Here is a 24400-nt window from a genome sequence, read left to right as displayed (position 1 = left end):
GACTAGATTCCACATCTGACTCCAATTTCATACTCTTCCCATTGTAAAATGTCAAATGCCCTCCTACAGCTTCTAAGCGCCCCAAATGCTTCAGGTCATCTCAATATCAAACATCCTAACAATCACCCCAGCTACAGATGGGGGAATCACTCCTGTGGCTGTCCCACTTCAGAGTGCTGAAGTCCCACTTCAGAGCGCTGAAGTCCCACACTAGATAAGATTATTAAATTTAAGAAATGCATGCCTACAACTGCATCACGAAGCCCATGCAACTTTTTCAATTAGAACATAGTATCGTTACCTTAATCTCGTTCTAGGTTCATACTACTCTTCTAGAACACGTTTGCTTAGTTATATGTAAATTTAACTAATAATTTGCATATATCTATAAGCATCTAAAGAACTATTTAGGTAAGAATTTTGCGAAGAACAAAGCATTTCTAAACCATCTCCTATCCTAAAGTTCTGCTTCTGTTGCAGGTGTTTATAAACACAGACCAAATGGTTTCCTCAAGTAGCTGCTGAGCCAAGGTGGATCTGGAGGTTTTACAGTGACTCAGTCAGTGACCCCAATGGGACAAGGGTGAGGTGAATAATATACAAAGAGCTATTGGAATTAGGTCCAAAGACCAGGGAAAAGAAATGAAGCAGGAGACCTAAATGAGAGCTCACTATGGAGAATATTGGAAAAATTAAGTATTTGCAAAGGAGCCCTGCCTGTGCGTCAAATATGGACAAGAAAGGGAAGGGGGTCAGCCCCAAAAGCACCAAGATGGTTTGAAGCCATTAGTGAGTGCATGGTAATGGGGAAATAAAGTAAGAGGGGCTCAGGGGGCAGCCAATTAAGGCTGCTATTTGCAGCCAGGCGGGAAAAAAGAGTAGGTATTGAAATTAGGTTTAAAGGCAGTAAGTAGACAAGTTTAGGCTTTATTAGGTAGATAAAAAGAATGGATTAGTTATTCTTACTTGGGGGTTTAAATGAGGTTTGATGGTATAAATCTAGAGTGCTAAGTAAATAAATCCACCTCCACCACTATTTTTGCTTCACTGGCAGTGGCTTTAGATGCTAGTCCTTTAATGCTAATACAAGGACACGTGGCAGACATAGCCCAGGGTTTTGAAGACAGACGTGTTTTTGAATCCTAAGTCTAATTCCTAAGTCTAATACATCTTAGCTGTGCCTCACTGGGCAAGTAACCTTAGTTTCTATAAACAGTGGTAAGCACAGCATTTCCACACAGAGATGATATGAAGATTCAATGATATAATGTATTAAAAAGCTTAGCACAAGCCTGATGCATAATAAAAGCTCAGTGACTTATAATTATTACTGTTAGATCACTAAAACCATAATATTTATCCTTAAACACTTTAAAGAGGAGGGGATTTATATCAAGCTTACAAAAAAAAAGAGTACATAATGCACAGAAAACACAAAAATATTAACCCCAAGGAAAAGTGGGAATGGTAGTCCACAGTGTCTATATAAATCTTATTTGAACTTAGAGACAATTCTATTCAGAAAACTCAACTATGCCTGAAAAACTTTTCAGCGTGAACTGGAACAACCTAGCATATAAAACGTCAGATAGGCCTCCCAATCTCTCCGTTTTGGCCTTATTGATTTAGAGACAAACTCTGATAAAATTAGTAAGGTTAAGCCACTTCACTGGTAAAGGTATTATCATTTTATGTTGCTAAAAGGAGAAAAATGATGGAAATAAGAGATGTTAAGGACTTTCTTAAAAATCCAAGAATCCACAGGACCTAGAATAAGCTTCTATATATTTATTTTTATGTAATTCCCTAAGACGTAAAGGAGAGTTTATGAGCCATGGATAACAGAAGAAAAAAATTTTTATAGGTTTCTTACTGAAGACCTTACCCATGCAGGACTACTTACAAACAAAGACATCATTTTCCGTATCAATCCCTTTCTTATGGAAATATTACAAAAATCACACGTATATTGGTTGAAATGGAAAGCTTAGAGTCCTATGGGTAATTATATACTCTGAACAAACCCACTTAACTATATATGACCTGCACAGGTGAATAAATATTTGAGAAGTTGCAGAACTCCATTCTGATTGGACATGATAGAACATGTGACAGGCACAGGAGAAGGCAGGGCCGGGGTGGTGAAATTAGAGCAGGCTGTGGAAGACCCCATATACTAGTCCAAGGAGATAAAGACTTTGGGTACATAAAAGAAAGCGGGGGAGTGATATTGGGATGACCGGGCTGGCTGCAGAATACAGGCTGGACTAGAGAGTTCAAACAGGTTGAAGAAACACTTATAAACATCACATGAAGAGTGACAAAGTCTTGAAGTAGGTTAACAGTAATTATAAAGACAAAAGAAAGAATAGATATGAAGGATACTTTTTTGTGGTTTGTTTGTTTTTTTTTTTTTTTGCAGTACATGGGCCTCTCACTGTTGTGGCCTCTCCCGTTGCGGAGCACAGGCTCCGGACGCGCAAGCTCAGCGGCCATGGCTCAGGGGCCCGGCCGCTCCGTGGCACGTGGGATCTTCCCGGACCGGGGCCCGAACCCGTGTCCCCTGCATTGGCAGGTGGCCTCTCAACCACTGCGCCACCAGGGAAGCCCTGAAGGAGACTCTGAAGGTAGAATGGACATGACTTCACAACTGGATGGGTGTGCGGGGAGCAGGAAACAATCGAAGGCCAGCTTTAGGGTTTGAGCCTGGCTGGCTAGCAGGATCATAATGCCATTGATAGAGACACAAACAAAAGGAAGCGTATGTTCACCAGGAATGTTCATGAGTTTCTTCTACTTTGGCCGTACTGAATGTGGGCTATGGGATCAATGAGATCTATGGCAGAGACAACCTAGACAAGATGGAGACATAAGCACAGAATATAAGTGAAAGGGAGGACCAGGAACGAAGACTTGAAAGGTTTTACTCAACAGAAATTAGAGTTTCTACCATGAGAACAGATGAGCTTCGCAAAGGGGATGGAGGAGTCGGGGAGAGCACTGTTCGCAGGTGTAAGACCCAGCAGATGTGGCAGGAGAGGGTGAGAAGAGGTCGAAAGAAAGAGGAAAGGGAAGAGGTCAGAGGTCAGAACCAAACCAGGAGAATGCCAAGGCAAACACTTCCAAGAAGAAATGGTGAATCATGCTGAGTGCTAAAAAGTGAGAAAAAGCAAATGAGTTTGCTTGGCAGGTGACCACCTGAGATCTTTGGATCAGCAGTTTCAGTAGATGGCTGGAGTAAAAGCATGAATGGCCATGTTAGAAAGAAGATCTCCTTAAGTGTGATACAGAAGCAAAAGCCTTCCAATTCTAATTTTAATTTTGATAGGATCAAAATGTAAACTTCTGTGTATCACAAGGCATGATAAATATATATATATATCACAATCTATAAGAACTCCAAACACCAAAGACACACACACAAACACACAGACTCACAGACACCAGCTTAAGCAGGCAAATGAATACGCACAGGCTATTCATGGAAGAAGCTCGAATGGCTAGTAAACATAAACAAAGAGGTTCAACCACACAATCAGTGAAACACTCACTTAAAAAAGATATAATTCTGTCAGATTGGCCAAAATTAATAAACCTAATATAATCAAGTACTAGAACAGGTATGAGAAGTAAAAGTGCCAGTTAGAATAGCCCCTAGGAGAAAAACTGGGCATTATCTAAGTATTAATATTTAAAATACTAGCAGTAAGGATCACTTCCATTCTCCAACAAAAAGAACCAGGGCTTCTTTTGTGGCTGATTCCAGGGCTGGGGTAGGGAAAGTATAAAATGACTCTGGAGCATTTTGTAGGATCAGAAAGTAGGAAGATGATCAAAAATTAAAAGTATGAGGGCATGTCAAAGGACACAGGGAGCCAGCCAAAAAGGGCTCCCAATGTCCAAAGATGAAACAACTTGAGCAACAGAATAAGTAGCAAATAAATAAATAAAATAAATAACATACTGTATAGCACAGGGAATATGGCCAATTTTATAATAACTTTAAATGGAGTATAATATATAAAAACACTGAATCACTATGTTGTACACCTGAAACTAACAGAATAGTGTAAATCAACTTTAATTCAATTAAAAACAAATGACTCACAGGGACTTCCCTGGCAGTCCAGTGGTAAAGACTCTGCACTTCTACTGCAGGGGGCACAGGTTCGATCCTTGACCGGGGAACTAAGAACCCACACGCCACATGGCACACACAGCCAAAAAAGAAATTCACAAAGAAAATGAAATCATTCACGTTGTTGCACAGATCAGTAATTCATTCCTTTTTCATTGCTCAGTGGTATTCCATTACATGGCTATTACAATATGTTTGTCCATTCATCTGCTGATGGACATGTGAGTTATTTCCAGTTTGGGGTTATTAAAAATAAATCTGCTATGAATATTAAAAAATAAATAAACAAGGTATGAAATAAAAATACATGAGTACATCAGACAAAAATAACTGAATAAATAAATAAACAGAGGAAAAGAAACAAATCTTCCTTAAGTAAAATTTCAAACAATATATGTAGATACTAAGCCCTTCTAGGAGGTGGAGCTTATCTTCCCCCCTCTTCTTTGACTGTGGGCTGGAATTGGTGACTCGATTCCAAAGAAAAGAATATGGAAAGGGAAAAACAGTCACTTCACAGTGAGGAAGCCTGGCCAGCATTACTTTAGCCAGGTGACCAAGTTGAACATTGCCAGTGATGGCTGTGGATTCCATGTACCCCCTGATATGATGTGATGTGATAGTATTCTTTTCAAAACCTATAACCTCAATCTAATCAAGAGAAAAAAATCAGACAAACCCAAACTAAGGGACATTCTACAAAATGCTTAACCAGTACTCCTCAAAACAGGCAAGGTCATGAAAAATAGGGAAAGTATGCGGAACTGCTATAGACCAGAAGAGACAAAGGAGATGCACCAAATCAATGCAATGTGGTATCATGGATTGGATCCTAGAATAGAAAGAGGACGTTTGGGAGACCTAGTGAAATCCAAATAAAGCCTAGAGTTTAGTTAACAGCAATGTACCAATGTTGGTTTCTTAGTTTTGACAGAGGTGCCATGGAAACGTAAGATAACATCAGGGGAAACTGAAAATGGATGAAAGGTATGTACACAAGAATGATCTGTACTATCTTTGCAACTTTTATATAAATCTAAAACTACTCCAATAAAAAAGTTCATTTAAAAAAATGTAAAATAAATATATTCCAGGAGCAACAACTCCACTTCTTTCTATTCACTTGAAAGAAGTCCTTGCAGAGGTGCATAAATAACACGGTCTTCACTGAAGAATTGTTAGTATCAGGGAAAGATTTTAAATAATTATAATAGAATGGCTTAAGAAATCATAAAATACCTACATGATGGAATATCAGACTGCAGTTTAAAAAATGAGATATATCCACATGCACTGAGAACATATAATGTCGAGAGAAAAAATAAACTGCAGAAGGATACGATATGACAAGAAAAAGGAAAAGAGAACACAAAGTATTTCTACGTATATTTCTGGGGAATACAGACATATATGTCTATGTTTAGATAAAGTCTGGCAAGATACACAGCAACCTGGTTACAGTGGTGACTTATGCAGGGGGAGGTGCTGGACTTGGAGATGGTGGCCAAGGAGATGTGAGCTTTACCCTATGATGCTGAGATTATTTCACAAGGATGATAGCTTCATCACTTACCTGGGGAATTAGTAATGATTTATAAGGTGGGAAGACCATTTTCCTCTAACACAGGAGAGAAAATGGCTAGAGGAGGGTTCTGGCAGCTGACCTGGTGCAGTGGCATGAAGGCATCCCATGGAGGTCCTTGGCCTGAAGCCCTGCCTGGGTTCCCGAGACAAGCACCTGCTGTCAGGTGGATGTCACAGAAGCAGCCAGCCTTAACAGTGGAGAGGCCAACAATGGAATGTTCAATTTATCTTGGTTTTCAACAGAGGTGCAAGCACCCGGAGGGCTCCTGTAGCCATATGGATTAAAAAAAAAAAAAAGGCCCCCAAGTGATACTGAAAGAAACTGACTTCCCTCTACTCCAGATGACTTTAAAATCGAAGATTCATTTTTCACTCGCCATGCCTAGAACAAAAGCAGAACCAACCAAGACCACTGCAGTCGCTTTACATGACAAATGTCAAACTAAAATTCTGGCAGACTTGAAAAACTATGCATCTTTTCCTTTATACTTGTCCTCCCATGTTAGGCCAATAGATTTCCTTACAAAGTGGGATTACAAAAATCCTATGGAAAATTTAACTCCTCAGAGCATACATTTAAATAAGTGCCAAAGCTCCATTATTTTTATTTTATTTAATTTTTTTGCGGTACGCGGGCCTCTCAGTGTTGTGGCCTCTCCTGTTGCGGAGCACAGGCTCCGGACACGCAGGCTCAGCGGCCATGGCTCACGGGCCCAGCCGCTCCGCGGCATGTAGGATCTTCCCAGACTGGGGCACGAACCCACATCCCCTGCATTGGCAGGCGGACCCTCAACCAGTGCGCCACCAGAGAAGCCCCAAAGCTCCATTTTAAAGTATACAGTTTTCTTTAACATATTTTAAAGAGCTCAGTTCCCATCAATCTGGTGTGCTTTAAAATAACACTTTAGAAGCTTTAAATCTGCAATTAAAAGTCAATTTCTTCTCCATCACAACTAACTCTCAGTAAATGATTAGAAGCCATGGCCACTTTCCAACCCTTGATCTTCATTAAAACAGGCCACATAGATTCTGTGGTCCATCGCCTTAATGACACAAGAAGAACTCAACACTCTTTGCATTCAGACAACACAGTTTTAACCCTGATGAACCCAACTCTGCTTTCTGAGTTTACACTCAAGTAGATGATAAGCTGGAGAAAGTCACACCGAGGGGAAGATCCATATCACCATAAATTCAGGATGGCAAACCTCAAACGGGCAAAGAACAATGCCTATTGATCCCTCATCTGCTCTCCAAATGATCATTTTTAATCTTCTTTATTCTCTTCCAAACTCCAACTGTCCGTGACCTCCACCTCTTTCCCTTGTGCCCCTTCCCTATCACATCTATGTTACAGATAAAACAGAGGCCATCGGAAGATGAGTCTCTCATCCTTCCAAACCCTAATATGCAAACCTGTCCCATCCTCTTCAATTCTGATCTCCTTCTGTCCTGTCACAGAAAGGGAACCATCTGTGTTCCTAAGGCTGGCTGCTACATCTGAGCCAGAGGTACCAGTGCTATATTGTCAGAATCTTAGCTAATCAGGCATCACTTCTTTCTCCTGTCTAGTCAATTCCTTCTCTGGCCTGAGGGAGCCAGAGCCGCCGAATCAGCAGCTCCTTTAACGCCGTCCTGTCTGAGTGAAGAACAGAGGCCCTTAGTTGACCTACACGCAGAGGCGGGGCCAAATCCAAAGCTGAACCCCGGGAGCTGTGCAAACAAAGAAGAGAAAGGGAAATCTCTCCAAGCAGCCTCAGGAGCAGCGGATTAAAGCTCCACAATCAACGTGATGTACCCTGCATCTGAGGAATAATTGAAAAGAGAACGAATCATCCCAAAATTGAGGAGGTGGACTTTGGGAGCAAAGATATATGTATTTTTTTCCCTTTTTCTCTTTTTGTGAGTGTGTATGTGTATGCTTCTGTGTGAGATTTTGTCTGTATAGCTGTCCTTTCACCATTTTTCCTAAGATTCTCTCTGTTCGTTTTTCTTTTTGTTATTTTTAGTATAGGTTTTAGGGCTTATTATCATTGGTGGATTTGTTTTCTGGTTTGGTGGCTCTCTTCTTTCTTTCTCTTCTTTTTTTAATTACTTCTTAATTTTTTTATTTTTAATAATTATTTTTTATTTTAATAACTTTCTTTTATTTTATTTTTTTTGTTCTTTCTTTTTTTCTCCCTTTTCTTCTGACCGTGTGGCTGACAGGGTCTTGGTGCTCTGGCTGGGTGTCAGGCCTGAGCCTCTGAGGTGGGAGAGCCGAGTTCAGGACATTGGTCCACCCAAGACCTCCCAGATCCACGTAGTATCAAACAGCAAAAGCTCTCCCAGAGATCTCCATCTCAATGCTAAGACCCAGCTCCACTCAACGACCAGCAAGCTACAGTGGTGGACACCCTATGCCAAACAACTAGCAAGACAGGAACCGAACCCCACCCATTAGCAGAGAGGCTGCCTAAAATCATAACAAGGTCACAGACACCCCAAAACACACCACTGGACATGGTCCTGCCCACCAAAAAGACAAGATCCAGCCTCATTCACCAGAACACAGGCACTAGTCCCCTCCACCAGGAAGCCTACACAACCCACTGAACCAACCTTAGCCACTGTGGGCAGATACCAAAAACAACGGGAACTACGAACCTGCAGAGTGACAAAAGGAGACCCCAAACACGGTGAGATAAGCAAAATGAGAAGACAGAAAAACACACAGCGGATGAAGGAGCAAGGCAAAACCACAACAGACCAAACAAATGAAGAGGAAATAGGCAGTCTACCTGAAAAAGAATTCAGAGTAATGATAGTAAAGATGATCCTAAATCTTGGAAACAGAATGGAGAAAATACAAGGAACATTTGACAAGGACCTAGAAGAACTAAAGAGCAAACAAACAATGATGAACAACACAATACAGGAAATAAAAAATTCTCTAGAAGGAATCAATAGCAGAAAAACTGAAGCAGAAGAATGGATAAGTGACCTGGAAGATAAAATAGTGGAAATAACTACCACAGAGCAGAATAAAGAAAAAAGAATGAAAAGAATTGAGGACAGTCTCAGAGACCCCTGGCACAACATTAAACACACCAACATTCGAATTATAGGGGTCCGTGAAGAAGAAGAGAAAAAGAAAGGAACTGAGAAAATATTTGAAGAGATTATAATTGAAAACCTCCCTACTATGGGAAAGGAAATAGTTGCAAGTCCAGGAAGTGCAGAGAGTCCCACACAGGATAAATCCAAGGAGAAACATGCCAAGACACATATTAATCAAACTATCAAAAATTAAATGCAAAGAAAAAATATTAAAAGCAGCAAGGGAAAAACAACAAATAACACACAATGGAATCCCCATAAAGTTAACAGCTGATATTTCAGCAGAAACACTGCAAGCCAGAAGGGAGTGGCAGGACATATTTAAAGTGATGAAAGGGAAAAACCTACAACCAATATTACTCTACCCAGCAAGGATCTCATTCATATTCTAAGGAGAAATTAAAACCTTTACAGACAAGCAAAAGCTAAGAGAATTCAGCTCCACCAAACCAGCTTTACAACAAATGCTAAAGGAACTTCTCTAGGCAGGAAACCAAAGAATAGGAAATGACCTACAATAAGAAACCCAAAACAATTAAGAAAATGGTAATAGGAACATACATATTGATAATTACCTTAAATGTAAATGGATTAAACGCTCCAACCAAAAGACATAGACTGGCTGAATGGATACAAAAACAAGACCCATATATATGCTGTCTATAAGAGGCCCACTTCAGACCTAGGGACACATACAGACTGGAAGTAAGGGGATGGAAAAAGATATTCCATGCAAATGGAAATCAAAAGAAAGCTGGAGTAGCAATTCTCATATCAGACAAAAGAGACTTTAAACTAAAGACTATTAGAAGAGACAAAGAAGGACACTACATAATGATCAAGGGATCAATCCAAGAAGAAGATATAACAATTGTAAATATTTATGCACCTATCATAGGAGCACCTCAAAATATAAGGCAAATGCTAACAGCCATAAAAGGGGACATCGACAGTAACACAATCATAGTAGGGGACTTCAACACCCCACTTTCACCAATGGACAGATCATCCAAAATGAAAATAAATAAGGAAACACAAGCTTTAAATGATACATTAAACAAGATGGACTTAATTGATATTTATAGGATATTCCTTCCAAAATCAACAGAATACACTTTCTTCTCAAGTGCTCATGGAACATTCTCGAGGATAGATCATATCTTGGGTCACATATCAAACCTTGGTATATTTAAGAAAACTGAAATCGCATCAAGTATCTTTTCTGACCACAACACTATGAGACTAGATATCAATTACAGGAAAGAAATCTGTAAAAAATACAAACACATGGAGGCTAAACAATACACTACTTAATAACCAAGAGATCACTGAAGAAATCGAAGAGGAAATCAAAAAATACCTAGAAACAAATGACAATGAAAACACAATGACCCAAAACCTATGGGATGCAGCAAAAGAAGTTCTAAGAGGGAAGTTTATAGCAATACAATCCTACCTCAAGAAACAAGAAACATCTCAAATAAACAACCTAAACTTACACATAAAGCAATTAGAGAAAGAACAAGAAAACCCCAAAGTTAGCAGAAGGAAAGAAATCATAAAGATCAGATCAGAAATAAATGAAAAAAAAAATGAAAGAAACAATAGCAAAGATCAATAAAACTAAAAGCTGGTTCTTTGAGAAGATAAACAAAATTGATAAACCGTTAGCCAGACTCATCAAGAAAAAGAGGGAGAAGACTCAAATCAATAGAATTAGAAACAAAAAAGGAGAAGTAACAACTGACACTGCAGAAATACAAAAGATCATGAGAGATTACTGCAAGCAACTATATGCCAATAAAATGGACAACCTGGAAGAAATGGACAAATGTTTAGAAAAGCACAACCTTCTGAGACTGAGCCAGGAAGAAATAAAAAATATAAACAGAGCAATCACAATCACTGAAATTGAGACTGTTATTAAACATCTTCAACAAACAAAAGTCCAGGACCAGTTGGCTTCACAGATGAATTCTATCAAATGTTCACAGAAGGGACAATGCCTATCCTTCTCAAGTTCTTCCAAAATATAGCAGAGGAAGGAACACTTCCAAACTCATTCTACGAGGCCACCATCACCTTGATACCAAAACCAGACAAAGATGTCACAAGGAAAGAAAACTACAGGCCAATATCACTAATGAACATAGATACAAAAATCCTCAACAAAATACTAGCAAAAAGAATCCAACAGCACATTAAGAGAATCATACACCATGATCAAGTGGGGTTTATCCCAGGAATGCAAGGATTCTTCAATATATGCAAATCAATCAATGTGATACACCATATTAACAAATTGAAGGAGAAAACCCATATGATCATCTCAATCAATGCAGAGAAAGCTTTTGATAAAATTCAACACTGATTTATGAAAAAAACCCTCCAGAAAGCAGGCATAGAGGGAACTTACCTCAACATAATAAAGGCCGTATATGACAAACCCACAGCTAACATCTTTCTCAATGGGGAAAAACTGAAACCATTTCCTCTTAGATCAGGAAAAAGACAAGGTTGCCCACACTCACCACTATTATTCAACATAGTTTTGGAAGTTTTAGCCACAGAAATCAGAGAAGAAAAAGAAATAAAAGGAATACAAATTGGAAACGAAGAAGTAAAGCTGTCACTGTTTGCAGATGACATGATACTACACATAGAGAATCCTAAAGATGGTACCAAAAAATTACTAGAGCTAATCAATGAGTTTGGTAAAGTAGCATGATACAAAATCAATGCACAGAAATCTCTTTCATTCCCATACACTAATGATGAAAAATCTGAAAGAGAAATTAAGGAAACACTCTCATTTACCATTGCAACAAAAAGAATAAAATATCTAGGGATAAACCTATCTAAGGAGACAAAAGACCTGTATGCAGAAAACTATAAGACACTGATGAAAGAAATTAAAGACAATACAAACAAATGGAGAGATATACCATGTTCTTCGTTTAGATGAATCAACACTGTGAAAATGACTATACTACCCAAAGCAATCTATAGATTCAATGCAATCCCTATCAAACTACTAATGGCATTTTTCACAGAACTAGAAAAAAATCCCACAATTTGTATGGAAACACAAAAGACCCTGAATAGTCAAAGCAATCTTGAGAAAGAAAAACGGAGCTGGAGGAATCAGGCTCCTGGATTTCAGACTATACTACAAAGCTACAGTAATCAAGACAGTATGGTACTGGCACAAAAACAGAAATATAGATCAATGGAACAGGATATAAAGTCCAGAGATAAACTCACACACATATGGTCACCTTATCTCTGATAAAGGAGGCAAGAATATACAATGGAGAGAAGGCAGCCTCTTCAATAAGTGGTGCTGGGAAAACTGGACAGTTACATGTAAAAGAATGAAATTAGAACACTCCCTAACACCATACACAAAAATAAACTCAAAATGGATTAAAGACCTAAATGTAAGGCCAGGCACTATAAAACTCTTAGAGGAAAACATAGGCAGAACACTCTATGACATAAATCACATCAAGATCCTTTCTGACCCATCTCCTAGAGAAATGGAAATAAAAACAAAAATAAACAAATGGGACCTAATGAAGCTTAAAAGCTTTTGCACAGCAAAGGAAACCATAAACAAGATGAAAAGACAACCCTCAGAATGGGAGAAAATATTTGCAAATGAAGCAACTGACAAAGGACTAATCTCCAAAATTTACAAGCAGCTCTTGCAGCTCAATATCAGAAAAACAAACAACCCAATCCAAAAATGGGCAGAAGACCTAAATAGACAGTTCTCCAGAGATGATATACAGATTGCCAACAAACACATGAAAGGATGCCCAACCTCACTAATCATTAGAGAAATGCAAATCAAAACTACAATGAGGTATCACCTCACACCAGTCAGAATGGCCATCATCAAAAAATCTACAAACAATAAATGCTGGAGATGGTGTGGAGAAAAGGGAACCCTCTTGCACTGTTGGTGGAAATGTAAATTGATACAGCCACTATGGAGAACAGTATGGAGGTTCCTTAAAAAACTAAAAATGAAACTACCATAGGACCCAGCAATCCCGCTACTGGGCATATCCCCTGAGAAACCATAATTCAGACAGACTCATGTATCACAATGTTCACTGCAGCTCTATTTACAATAGCCAGTATATAGAAGCAACCTAAGTGTCCATCGACAGATGAATGGATAAAGAAGATGTGGCACATATATACAATGGAATATTACTCAGCCATAAAAAGAAATGTAATTGAGTTATTTGTAGTAAGGTGGATGGACCTAGAGTCTGTCGTACACAGTGAAGTAAGTCAGAAAGAGAAAAACAAATACCATGTGCTAACACATATATATGGAATCTTAAAAAAAAAAAATAGTTCTGAAGAACCTAGGGGCAGGACAGGAATAAAAACGCAGACGTAGGTAATGGACTTGAGGACGCAGGGAGTGGGAAGGGTAAGCTGGGATGAAGTGAGAGAGTGGCATGGACATATATATAGTACCAAATGTAAAAACCGATAGCTAGTGGGAAGTAGCCGCATAGCATAGGGAGATCAGCTTGGTGCTTTATGACCACCTAGAAGGGTGGGATAGGGAGGGTGGGAGGGAGACACAAGAGGGAGGAGATATGGGGATATATGTATACGTATAGCTGATTCACTTCGTTATACAGCAGCAACTAACACACCATTGTAAAGCAGTGATACTCCAATAAAGATGTTATAAGAAAAAAAAAGGATCGTCACAGGAAAGGGGACTAAGTTAAAAAAGAGACTGCACAAGAAAAGGAAAGCTTGAAACCATTCCATCTGAGGATGTCTAGCTTGGAGATGACAAAATCTAGGAATGAGTGTTAGATTATCTGAAATATTTGAAGAGCTGCCATGTTCAAGAGTCAGCAGATTAATTTCTGGTAGTTCTGGATGAGAGTTTCTGGGAAGCAGATTTCAGCCCAATAAAAGAAAGACCATTCTAACTCTCAGAACCATTTCGGTGGGATCTTTCTAAGGAGTGCCTTTGCCAGCAGCCAAAGAAGCCCAGTCTGGGGAAACGCACAGCACAGGGAACAGTTGTTCTCAAACATTTTCGTACCAGCTCTGGAAGCTTTTCTTCAGACAGAAGCTTTTGAGGTGACCCTGACAGGCTAAGCAAGTAAATGGGAGCATCTCTGTGGGCAGATGACTGCCTGTCCCACCGCAGCACCTCTGTGAGCGAGCGACACCCCATCAGCAGCAGCCACTGAGCTCCCAAGAACCCACCACATTTGCAGCTCAGCCCTTTTCAGATCTTACTGGGGTGGGGTGGACTGGCAGAGAACACTTCCTAACTTTTCCCCCCCTTCTTCCTCAATTCAGCTAGTGAATACTGTTTTCTATGAACAGCTGTTCCTCAGTATATATTTAGATTTTGGTTTTTTGAAAGAATTTTTTTTGGGGGGGTACATTTACCATGCTGCCTTAACTTTACTGCAAGTTCCTTTATGGCAAAAATCTTTGTGTTCTTACTGTGGAATCACATTAAATACCAAGCACAGTAGGAGGTAATAAAAGGAAAAAGAAAAACCCAAAAGTGTTCAGACATGGAAGTTTAAGATAACTACCTCAGACCTGACTTATAAAGATACCCAACACATGATTAGAAAACATAGAAAAGCGAAGAAACAATTTCACATACACATTCCCCTCCTTTCCTTTATCCAATCCCTGTCACCCCACCTCCCCCTTTACCACCACAGGTCAGGACAATACTTATCTCACGTTCTTTCAGAAGAAAGAAACCGGATTGTCCCCCAAGAAAGCAATCCCAAGAGATGAACTACTTCTCATAGGAAACCTGCTTGATTGGAATCTCTAGGGAAAAACGCTCACTCTTATTATATGTCATGGTCTTATTTCCTGTATCTTCTTTAATGATTATAAATGACTTCATGGATAATACAGGAATTCCAAATAAAATAGGCTTGAATTTAGGCCACTGTACTGAACACAGTCCACTCAGAAGAGGAATTTTTCCAATTACAGATCAAAGAAGTGTGTGCTCAACTTGCTTCATCATGGAGACTGGTCTCTCAATGGGTAAGTCTTGGTGATAATATGGTATTAGCAGATAAAATGTGTGAAAAGTCCTTTCCAAAGAAGCACTTATATTTTCCTAGAGGTACCTGATTATTTTCCTGTATTTTTAGATTAACTTTCTTTCCATGGATTCCTGTTCTAAGAAGCTAAGGTGAGGGAATTCTGAAAAAAATCACATTTGTATCCTTAAATTCTGACCTGTAAGATCAGATATGAACACAATATAAATCAGAAGTTTCTGCTACCAACGTCACATATTAATATGTATAAATATTCACTGAGTATAATAGAGTAAGCAGTATACTTTGAGGCATAATCAAAATGCTGACACATCCTAAACTACCACAGCGACAGTTCTTGAGAAAGAGTACACATTTATAGCCACATTTTCAGGTCCCCTGAAAGGGACTACAGGATATAATGACACAGCACTGAATCTGGAATCATAACAACGTGGCTCTAACTGTGGCTTTATAACCGACTAACAGACTGACTGACTGTAGTCACGTCTCTCACTGCTCCTCAGTTTCCTCTCTTATAAAACATAACACGTGGACATTCATTTCTGAAGTGTAAGTTTCTCCTACTCTGTAAAGTCAGTGTCCCTAACTGCAGGGATGGACAATGTCACCATGTGACTCCTATGTGGGGAAGCAGAAGACGCTCACTTGAGATGGTTTAGTAAAGTACTCTTGAGGGGCTGGGGACACATATCAATCCATTCATTCACTTGTTCATTCATGTATTCATTCTAGCATCGTATTCACACACTATCCACTAACCTGTTTCAGCAGGTTATGCAATTAGTAAATAACAGGTCTTGGATGTTTTGTTGGATATAAAATTAGCATAAATTAACATTTGATTTATGTTTTTATCAATCAAAAGGACAAATTCCTCTAAATCTCAAAATCGCTTATTTTTATCTCCAAAGTATTGCAGGCAATGATAGGCTCTGGCGCATCAGGTATAGAGCTTCAAAACTAAGCAGAGTTTGGCAATGATTTCTTAGCTATGACACCAAAACCACAGGCAACGGAAGTGAAAATAGACAGATGGAACTGTATTAAACTTAAAACTTTTGTGCATCAAAAAACACAGTCAGGGCTTCCCTGGTGGCGCAGTGGTTGAGAGTCCGCCTGCCGATAAGGGGGACATGGGTTCGTGCCCCGGTCCGGGAGGATCCCACGTGCCGCGGAGTGGCTGGACCCGTGAGTCATGGCCACTGGGCCTGCGCGTCCGGAGCCTGTGCTCCGCAACGGGAGAGGCCACAACAGTGAGAGGCCCGTGTACCGCAAAAAAAACAAAAACAAAAACAAAAAAACAGAGTCAGTGGAATAAAAAGGCAAACTATGGCATAAGAAAAAATATTTGCAGATCATATGTCTGATGAGGGGTTAATATCAAAATACATAAAGAAATCCTACAATTCAACAACAAAAAAATCAAATAACTACATTAAAAAATGGGCAAAGAACTTGAACAGACATTTCTCCAAAGAAGATATACAAATGGCCAAAAAAGATGCTCAATATCACTAATCATCAGAGAAATGCAAATCAAAACCACAATAAGATACCACCTCATATCCATTAGAATGGCTACTATAAAAAAAAAAAAAGAAAATAACAAAACATCCAAAAGAATTGAAAGCAGGGTCTCAGCTATTTGCACATCCAAGTTCACAGCAGAACTACTCATAATACCCAAGAGGTGGAAGCAACCCAAACGCCCGTAGAGGAATGAATGGATAAACAAAAAGTGGTATATACATACAATGGAATAGTATTCAGCCTTAAAAATGAAGGCAATCTTGTTACATGCTACAACATGGGTGAACCTTGAGGACATTATGCTAAGTGAAATAAGTCAGTTACAGAAAGACAAATACTATATGATTCCACTTACATGAAGTATCTAACGTAGTCAATGTGATGAACTGAATTGTGGCTCCCCCAAAATTCATGTGCTGAATATGAATACAGTTAGGGCTCTAACCACCAATATGACTGTATTTGGAGGTAGGGCCTTTAAGGAAGTCCTTAAGTTAAATGAGGTCATAAGAATGGGGCCTTATCAGTCCTTATCAGAAGAAGAGACAGGGAGATTTTTCTCTCTCTCTGTGCATGTGCAAAGGGAACAGGTCACGTGAGGACACAGCAAGATGGTAACCATTTACAAGCCAGGAAGAGACACCAATCCTGACGGCACTTTGATCTTGGACTTCTAGCCTCCAGAACTATAAGAAAATACATTTCTGTTGTTTAAACCACACAGTCTGTGGCATTTTGTTATGGCAGCCCTAGCAGATGAATGCAGTCAAACCCATAAAAACAGAAAACAGAATGGTGCTTACCACAGGCTGGGGGAAGGGGAAAACGGGTACAGTTTCAGATTTGCAGGATGAAAAAGTTCTGGAGATCTGTTTCACAACAATGTGAATATAAAGTTGACCCCTGAACAACATGAGTTTGAACTGCGTGGGTCCACTTACATGCGGATTTTTTTCAGTAGTAAGTACTACAGTACTATGCGATCTGTGGTTGGTTGAATCCATGAATGTGGATACAGAGGAATCTCAAACACAGAGGGCTGATTATAAATTCCAAGTGGATTTTTGACTGCACAGTTGGTTTTGTTCAAAGGGCAACTGCATTTAACATTTCTGAATTGTACACTGAAAAATGATTAAGATGCTAAATTTTATGTTCTGTGATTTTTACCACAATAAAGAAAAATTAAGCAGAATTTCAAATTGCCTTCTGAAATAAAGAGGAAAAAGAGATTAAAAAATACTACTTCACAAATAGAAACAACTAGTAATACTATTTTATGCATAGAAAATGTATACGTGTGCAGTTTATATGTGTTTTTATTTCATTAGGAAAAGCAATAATGGTGACCACCTTAAGGCAAAAACATTACTTCTGTTTTAGAACCAATATTTAGCCAACACAGAGAAACCTACTTAGTTTATAAAATTTAATTGCTAAATTCTACTAAAATTAGGGGTGAATATAACATATCATCAGCATTTCCCTCAATACCTTTTGCAAGAAAATGTTGCTGTTAACAGTAGAATATAGAACAGTTCCTATCAGTTCAAATTTTCCAGATTCCTAAATCAGATATTGTATCTTTTGAAAAAGGTGGAAAGAACAACTACCAATATTAGGACTTACATAACTTATACAAGAGAATTCAGTTTAGCTTAAAAAAAAAAAAAAACCCACTTATTTGCACTTAATGAATGCATTCCCCTAAGATCTCTTCTCTTAAAAATATGAGAACAAAGGACTTGATATCTATGAAATCCTTTGTCATTGTTTAACAAAAATACATCTATTCTTCATGTTTGCCCCCCCAAAAAAGAAAGAAGTGTAGCAATAGTTACACTATATTTTACCACTTATCCTGTTTTATTCTAACCAAAGTTAAGATGTGGGATTATAGATATTTTAACTCATGCCACAGTAAAATTTCCCTTATTTGCTGGCCTAAATACCATTTCAAGAAAAGTGTGGGTTGTGACCCCCAAAGGGAAAAGGTAGACACAGCCTGATTTCAGGAGATAATCTAGAACAGGGTATCTCAACTTTGGCACTACTGGCAACTGGGGCTGGATGATTCTTTGTTATAAGTGCTCCAGTGCCTTGCAGGATGTTTAAGAGTATCCCCAGCTCCACCTCCTACTAGATGCCAGTGGTCCCTCAAGTTGTGACAACCAAAAATATCTCCAGACATTACCAAATGTCCCTTGAGGGGCAAAATTACCCCCAATCTAGAGACTATGAGGCAACAGGTGAATTACTGAATTAGCAGAATTAAACTGCAGAAGTGAACTTAAAAGAGTCCAAAGCTAAAAAGTTAATATTTAGGATCTAAACTTTGATATGCAAACTAAAGAATGTGAGCTGTAAGATAACTCTGGCTGGGGGTGGGTAGGGTGCGGGGGGATTAAATAAAAGACAATAGACTTCAAAATGTTGAGACATGTGTCTATTGCTAGAAAGAACATTCTAAGAATATTACATGCCACGTTTTTGTATGTGCTCAAGGAAATAAAACCATAGTTACATTTGCTATTTTCCTCTTTTAGACTGCCATCTGGCAATCCACACTTCCACTAGGAAAAAAATTCTAGCCGATTGGACTAAAATAGTTAATATACCACCCCATGTGCCAAAAATATGCCAGGGAGTCTACGGTTTGCTCTGTCATGCCCCAAAAGAAAGAAACTAATGTCCTTAAAAGACAAAAGTAAATAACTCACACAATGCTTACTCAACCTGCAAAATTTCCTCCCCACCTTTGGAGGACCCAGAGGCAAACAGTAGGAGGAGGAAAAGCACAACAGAAGTAGATTTATAGAACAGGCAAACTGAAGTAATAAATTCACTTACTGGATGTCAACTCATCCCCAAGACACATGGAGTTAAAAAAAGTCCACTAATAAACACAGCAGAATACAATGGACTATATATTTATAGTCCATTACATCCCAGCGTCACAGGGATTTGTTAAAAATACATGAAATGATGGGACAGGTGCATTGCGTCCTTGTTAACACTCCTGAAGAAAGGCAGTGCAAAGATCCTTCACAATAATGAATACAAGGTTCACCACCATAACTAAAGCTACAATCACTTCCTTTTTCATGACACCCAAAAGTTGTCAAAAAACGGGCACATCCAGACTAGTATCTCCTTTGAGTTCTCATTCACCAGTCTGTAAAGGCAAGCTATGGTAACAAGAACAAACAGTCACCAATAGATGAACATTAATTATCAAATACAAGGACAAGCAGAAAACTATGTGTGATTCACTTCACAAATGTTTCATAGACGTAAACATAAATTGCATGTTTTGAGCACTTCTACGAGCACTCATCTAGATGGAGTAATGAGCAAGACCATCAAGGTCCTGGCTCACCTGGAGTTTACAGCCCAGTGCAGGAATTCCAATAAAATCATCAAACATTTGGGAAAAGCAACACCATGAAAGGCAGTACCAAACACAATGGGTTTTTTTTTTCTTTTTTCTTTTTTTCCAAAAGAGAAAAGTTAATATCCAAGGAACAAGAGTTAATAGAAAAAACAGAAGACTTTTAAGTATAATTATGATTCTCACAGAGACTGAGGACAGATTATGACATTAGAGAAAATCTTGAGTAAACACTTACATTTAGACACCTCTGAAAGAAATCTTAGAAATCAAGGATAAAGAGAAAATCCTAAAGGTTTTCAGAGAGACAAAATAGGTACAAGACATTTTCAGATATTCAAGGATTGACTACAGTCCAAGTTTAAAAGAGCTATTGGGCTTTAACAAATCAAACAATTGGAACAAAGAATCATGAGTTTAAAAAATTGTAAAAATATACATACAATATAATACTATTTGTAAATATTTTTAAAACCATCAAGCAATCCTGTATGTTTTTATGGAAACAGACTTACACAATAAAAACATAAAAACATTTATGGTCATAACGCACGAGTATAAGTAAGAAGTAAGCAAAAGGGGTAGAGCTTTGGCTTGATACTTCTTTAAGAAGAAACAACCACGATCATCAGAATCAGAAAGGGAGAGAGTGCATTCGGGAGGGAGCAAGAGAGTGAATGCGAAACCCTGTTAAGAGTCGTTTCTTGTTTTGGTGAAGACAGTGGATACTAGATAAATCTAGATATTGATAGCTTTGGAAAGAAAGTATAAGGATATGTATTAAAAATTTAAGGTTAACCATTAAAAATCATTTTGAAATAGATTTTTTTTTTACTTTCAAATCATTACAGGAAAGAAATGACACAGAGAAGCCAACCAATGTAAAAGTTAGCAGACTAAGTTCAACTACATCAGTAATCACAATAAATGTAAATTAATTAAGTTTACTATTAAAATAAACAGACTGTCACATTGGAGTTTTAAAATATCCAGCTACATGTTGTTTACAAGGTTAATGTTAATAAGATATACACCTAAGATAAAATAACACACAACTGAAAAAACACAATTGGAAAAAGATCAATAATTTTTTAAAAAGGAAAGTAAATATAGCAATAATAACATCAGACAAATTAGAATTAAAGAAAAATAACATAAAATGAAAGGAGAGAAAAATCTTATTGATGAAATACACAATTAGTCAAGTCGTTATGGCACAAACCTTTCATGTACTTAATTACATAGCTTCAAAATATATACTGCTAAAACAGGCATCAAAACCAGAAGAAAATGACTTTTCCATTACCACAGCATGAGATTTACCATACCCTTCTCAAAATATCCACGTTTCAAATAAATAAAAAAGAGGAATAAAAAGTTTTAATAAATTTGACTATATAAATCTAAATACATAAAGGTACACACCACATGCACACACCCCTCAACAAAGTCCCCAAAGCATCAAATACATAAGCCATATTCTTTGATCATGCTTCAATAAAACACAAGGAGAGTCAACTGAATCCGTTTCATTTAGACTGGCATCAGATGGGCAAAAATCTACGTAGCAGCTTGGGTGAGGGTGTAGGGAAATGGGCATTTATAGAAACTTTATGTGGGAGTATAAATTTGCAATGCCTTTTTGCAAAATAATTTGATATTACCTATTAAATTTTAAATGTTACACCCTTTGACTTAGTAATTCTACTTTTAGAAATACCTCATAAAAAAGTACACATAATTGCAAAACAAATATACAACATACAGTGGAATACTAATTATAGCAGCAAAAAAGTAATAACCCAAATATCCATCAACAGAAAAATGGTTAAATTACTTACAGTACATCCATTTCATAAAATGTCAAGCACTGACATGGAAAGAATCTCCAAGACACAGTGTGTTGTTGTTTTGTTTTTTTGTTTTTTTAAGTGTAAAAAAATACACATGCATCAGGCAAATTATGTTAAGATGCAAAATAGAAAAAAAGTGGAAAAATTCACAACATACTTTTTTCTTCTGGAGAGAGACATGATGGAGAACTTTCACAGTTTACTTTATGTAAGTCTCTACTGTTTGAATATTTTATGACTTGAACTGCTTGCATAATTCAAAGAAAAGAAAAGACAAGCAATAATTTTTAAAAATTTCTTATTTACTTCCCAGAAGAAGACTGGGATCTTTCTGTTCTTAGTACAAATTTGATCAAACCCATCAGAGAGTACAGGACAAGTATAAACTTCCAATCTGTTTAAATAAGAACATTTTCTGTTCCCTCTGCCAAGAATGCTCTTCCTCAGATATGGCTCACTCCCTCACTGCCTTCAAGTTTTCCACTTAAATATCATTTTATCTGAGGAACCTTCTTTGACTTTTCAGTACAAAATGCCAACCTCCTACACCCTACTAACTTGCTTTACATTTCACACCTGTGTCTCAGTGTCCTTGTCTTTAAAATGGGGTGATAAGTGTACCTACCCCACAGCGTTGTTGTTGGGCTTAAAGGAGCAAGAAGCCCTCAGATGAGCACCTGACTTACAGGAAGAGCCACATCAGTCTTTGATGTTTTGTCTGTTTTGTTTATGGCCTGCCTTCTTTCTCCCTATGAGGATGACAACCCCAGGAGGCAGGGGCTGAGTTTTGTTCACAACTGTATCCCAAATGCCTGGAAAGTGTTTATCAGTAAATAATCATAGCTGTTGAAGCCTGATTTAGTCCTGCAGCCATATGTACAGACAGCTGAGATTACAAAAAAAAAAAAAAAAAAAAAGACCAATTATTTTCAGTAAAAGCAAGCTTTCTGCACATTAGCATGAACAACCTGTAATGAGTCAACCCATTTTTAAAGCACAATGAGTAGCAGTATGATTGCCAGAAGCATCAAGTAGGGAAGTGGTACAGTCCCATTTAATTCCTTAATTTCTTAACACCAATGTGGCAACAGAAACGAAAACAAATGTGGAGGGAGAAAACAAAAGCATGACTTACTCTGCATTCCTGCTTTTGATGCATGGCTGGTAGAGGACCTTGACAGCATTCCAGGCAGAACTGGAATCGGCCTTCAATACATCTTCCAACAGAGGGAATTTTTTGATACTTGTGGGACTTTCCAAAGCTTCAATCACCAAACTGTCTGAGTTTAAAAGCCATAGCTAAAGACACAGAGAGAAAAGTCCAAGTACAAGAATATCACAACCCTATTCATACCTCATACCACCGCTCAAAAAAACAAAAACAAAACCATAAAGAAAAGACAAAACTATAAAACACCAGAAAAAATATCACATATATAACTTTCAAGACTTTCAAAGTATAACCTTTGGTAGAGCCCCTGACAACATAAAGTTTTTAAAGAAAAGACAACTGATTAGGAGAAAATATTTAATACATACAAAGTTATGATCCATAATATATAGAGCTCCTAGCAATCAATAAGGGAAAAAAAAAAAAAACAGCCCAAGAGAAATACAGGCGAATAATATGAACAGAATTGAACAGAATATAAACAGAAGAAATAAATGATAAATATATAAAAATGTTAACATAACTAGTAATAAGGAAATGCAAAATTTTGTGCCACCACTTTTCACTTATCAGATTGGCAAATACAAAAAGACTGATAACAGTCAGCTCAGAAGAGGGGTTTGGAGCAGGTATTTCCACACGTTGCTCATGGAAGACTGTTTTGGGATTTGGACACAGGTGATTCACTGAGGAAATGCTCTCAGGAGAAAGGGAGGGAGGGCAAGAAGATAAGGCAGGGTAGCCAACAATGTGGACTCAGCCTGATCTCACACAGAGCTCTGAAGCCTGAATTCCACCTACAGAGTCTGTCCCATCTTTTTTTTTTTTTTTTTTTTTTTTTTTTTTTTGCGGTAGGCGGGCCTCTCACTGTTGTGGCCTCTCCCCTTGCGGAGCACAGGCTCCGGAGCACAGGCTCAGTGGCCATGGCTCACGGGCCTAGCCGCTCTGCGGCATGTGGGATCTTCCCAGACCGGGGCACGAACCCGTGTCCCCTGCATCGGCAGGCGGACTCTCAACCACTGCGCCACCAGGGAAGCCCCAGAGTCTGTCCCATCTTGAGAAAGGAGATGGCAGGTTTTGTAGCCCAGGGTCGGGTCATGGGCAGTGGGCTGAGTAGGGCAGCGGTGGGGGATGGCGGAGGACAGGAAACTCCCGGGCCAGGCAGCATCCGTCAGGATGGGACAAGCCTCTGGAGAAGAGGGCGGCCGTGAGCCGTGAGCAGGCAACACTCTCAGCAATGGGAAAGGCGGGGACCAGCCGAGGAGAGGGGACCTGGGGGAGCACCAAGAATGTCTATAAGGGATAAAGGATATTCACAAGGGATAAATTAGTCCAACTTTTTAGAGGTGATAATTATCAGAGTTTAAAATACACAAATTCCAATACTGCATAAGATGAGAAAGATCTGTTTCTGAAGTACTAAAATACATGTGCAAAGAGGATTTTCCCTGCAGCACTGTCTTTACCGGCCATACAGGGGAATTCTACTCATTAGGAAGAGTCCAATCCATATTTACGCTAACAAGAAACAAGCCTCATGAT

The 24400-nt window shown here is 38.5% G+C and overlaps 1 protein-coding gene across 3 annotated transcripts in view; it reads right to left on the bottom strand.

Moving 5' to 3' along the window:
* UBE3D (ubiquitin protein ligase E3D) overlaps window positions 1-24400 on the bottom strand; it is a gene marked incomplete at both ends in the record, with an annotated part of 157610 nt that overhangs the window by 85500 nt on the left and 47710 nt on the right. For all 3 annotated transcript variants that reach the window (XM_079716121.1, XM_079716119.1, XM_079716120.1), the window contains one exon: window positions 22823-22986. In XM_079716121.1, coding sequence (XP_079572247.1) covers window positions 22823-22986 — 164 coding nt within the window. The remainder of the gene's footprint in view (window positions 1-22822; window positions 22987-24400) is intronic.

This window comes from Hyperoodon ampullatus, assembly GCF_949752795.1.
Source record: "Hyperoodon ampullatus genome assembly, chromosome: 12".
NCBI lineage: Eukaryota > Metazoa > Chordata > Mammalia > Artiodactyla > Ziphiidae > Hyperoodon > Hyperoodon ampullatus.
This window is presented reverse-complemented; position numbering and strand designations above follow the sequence as displayed.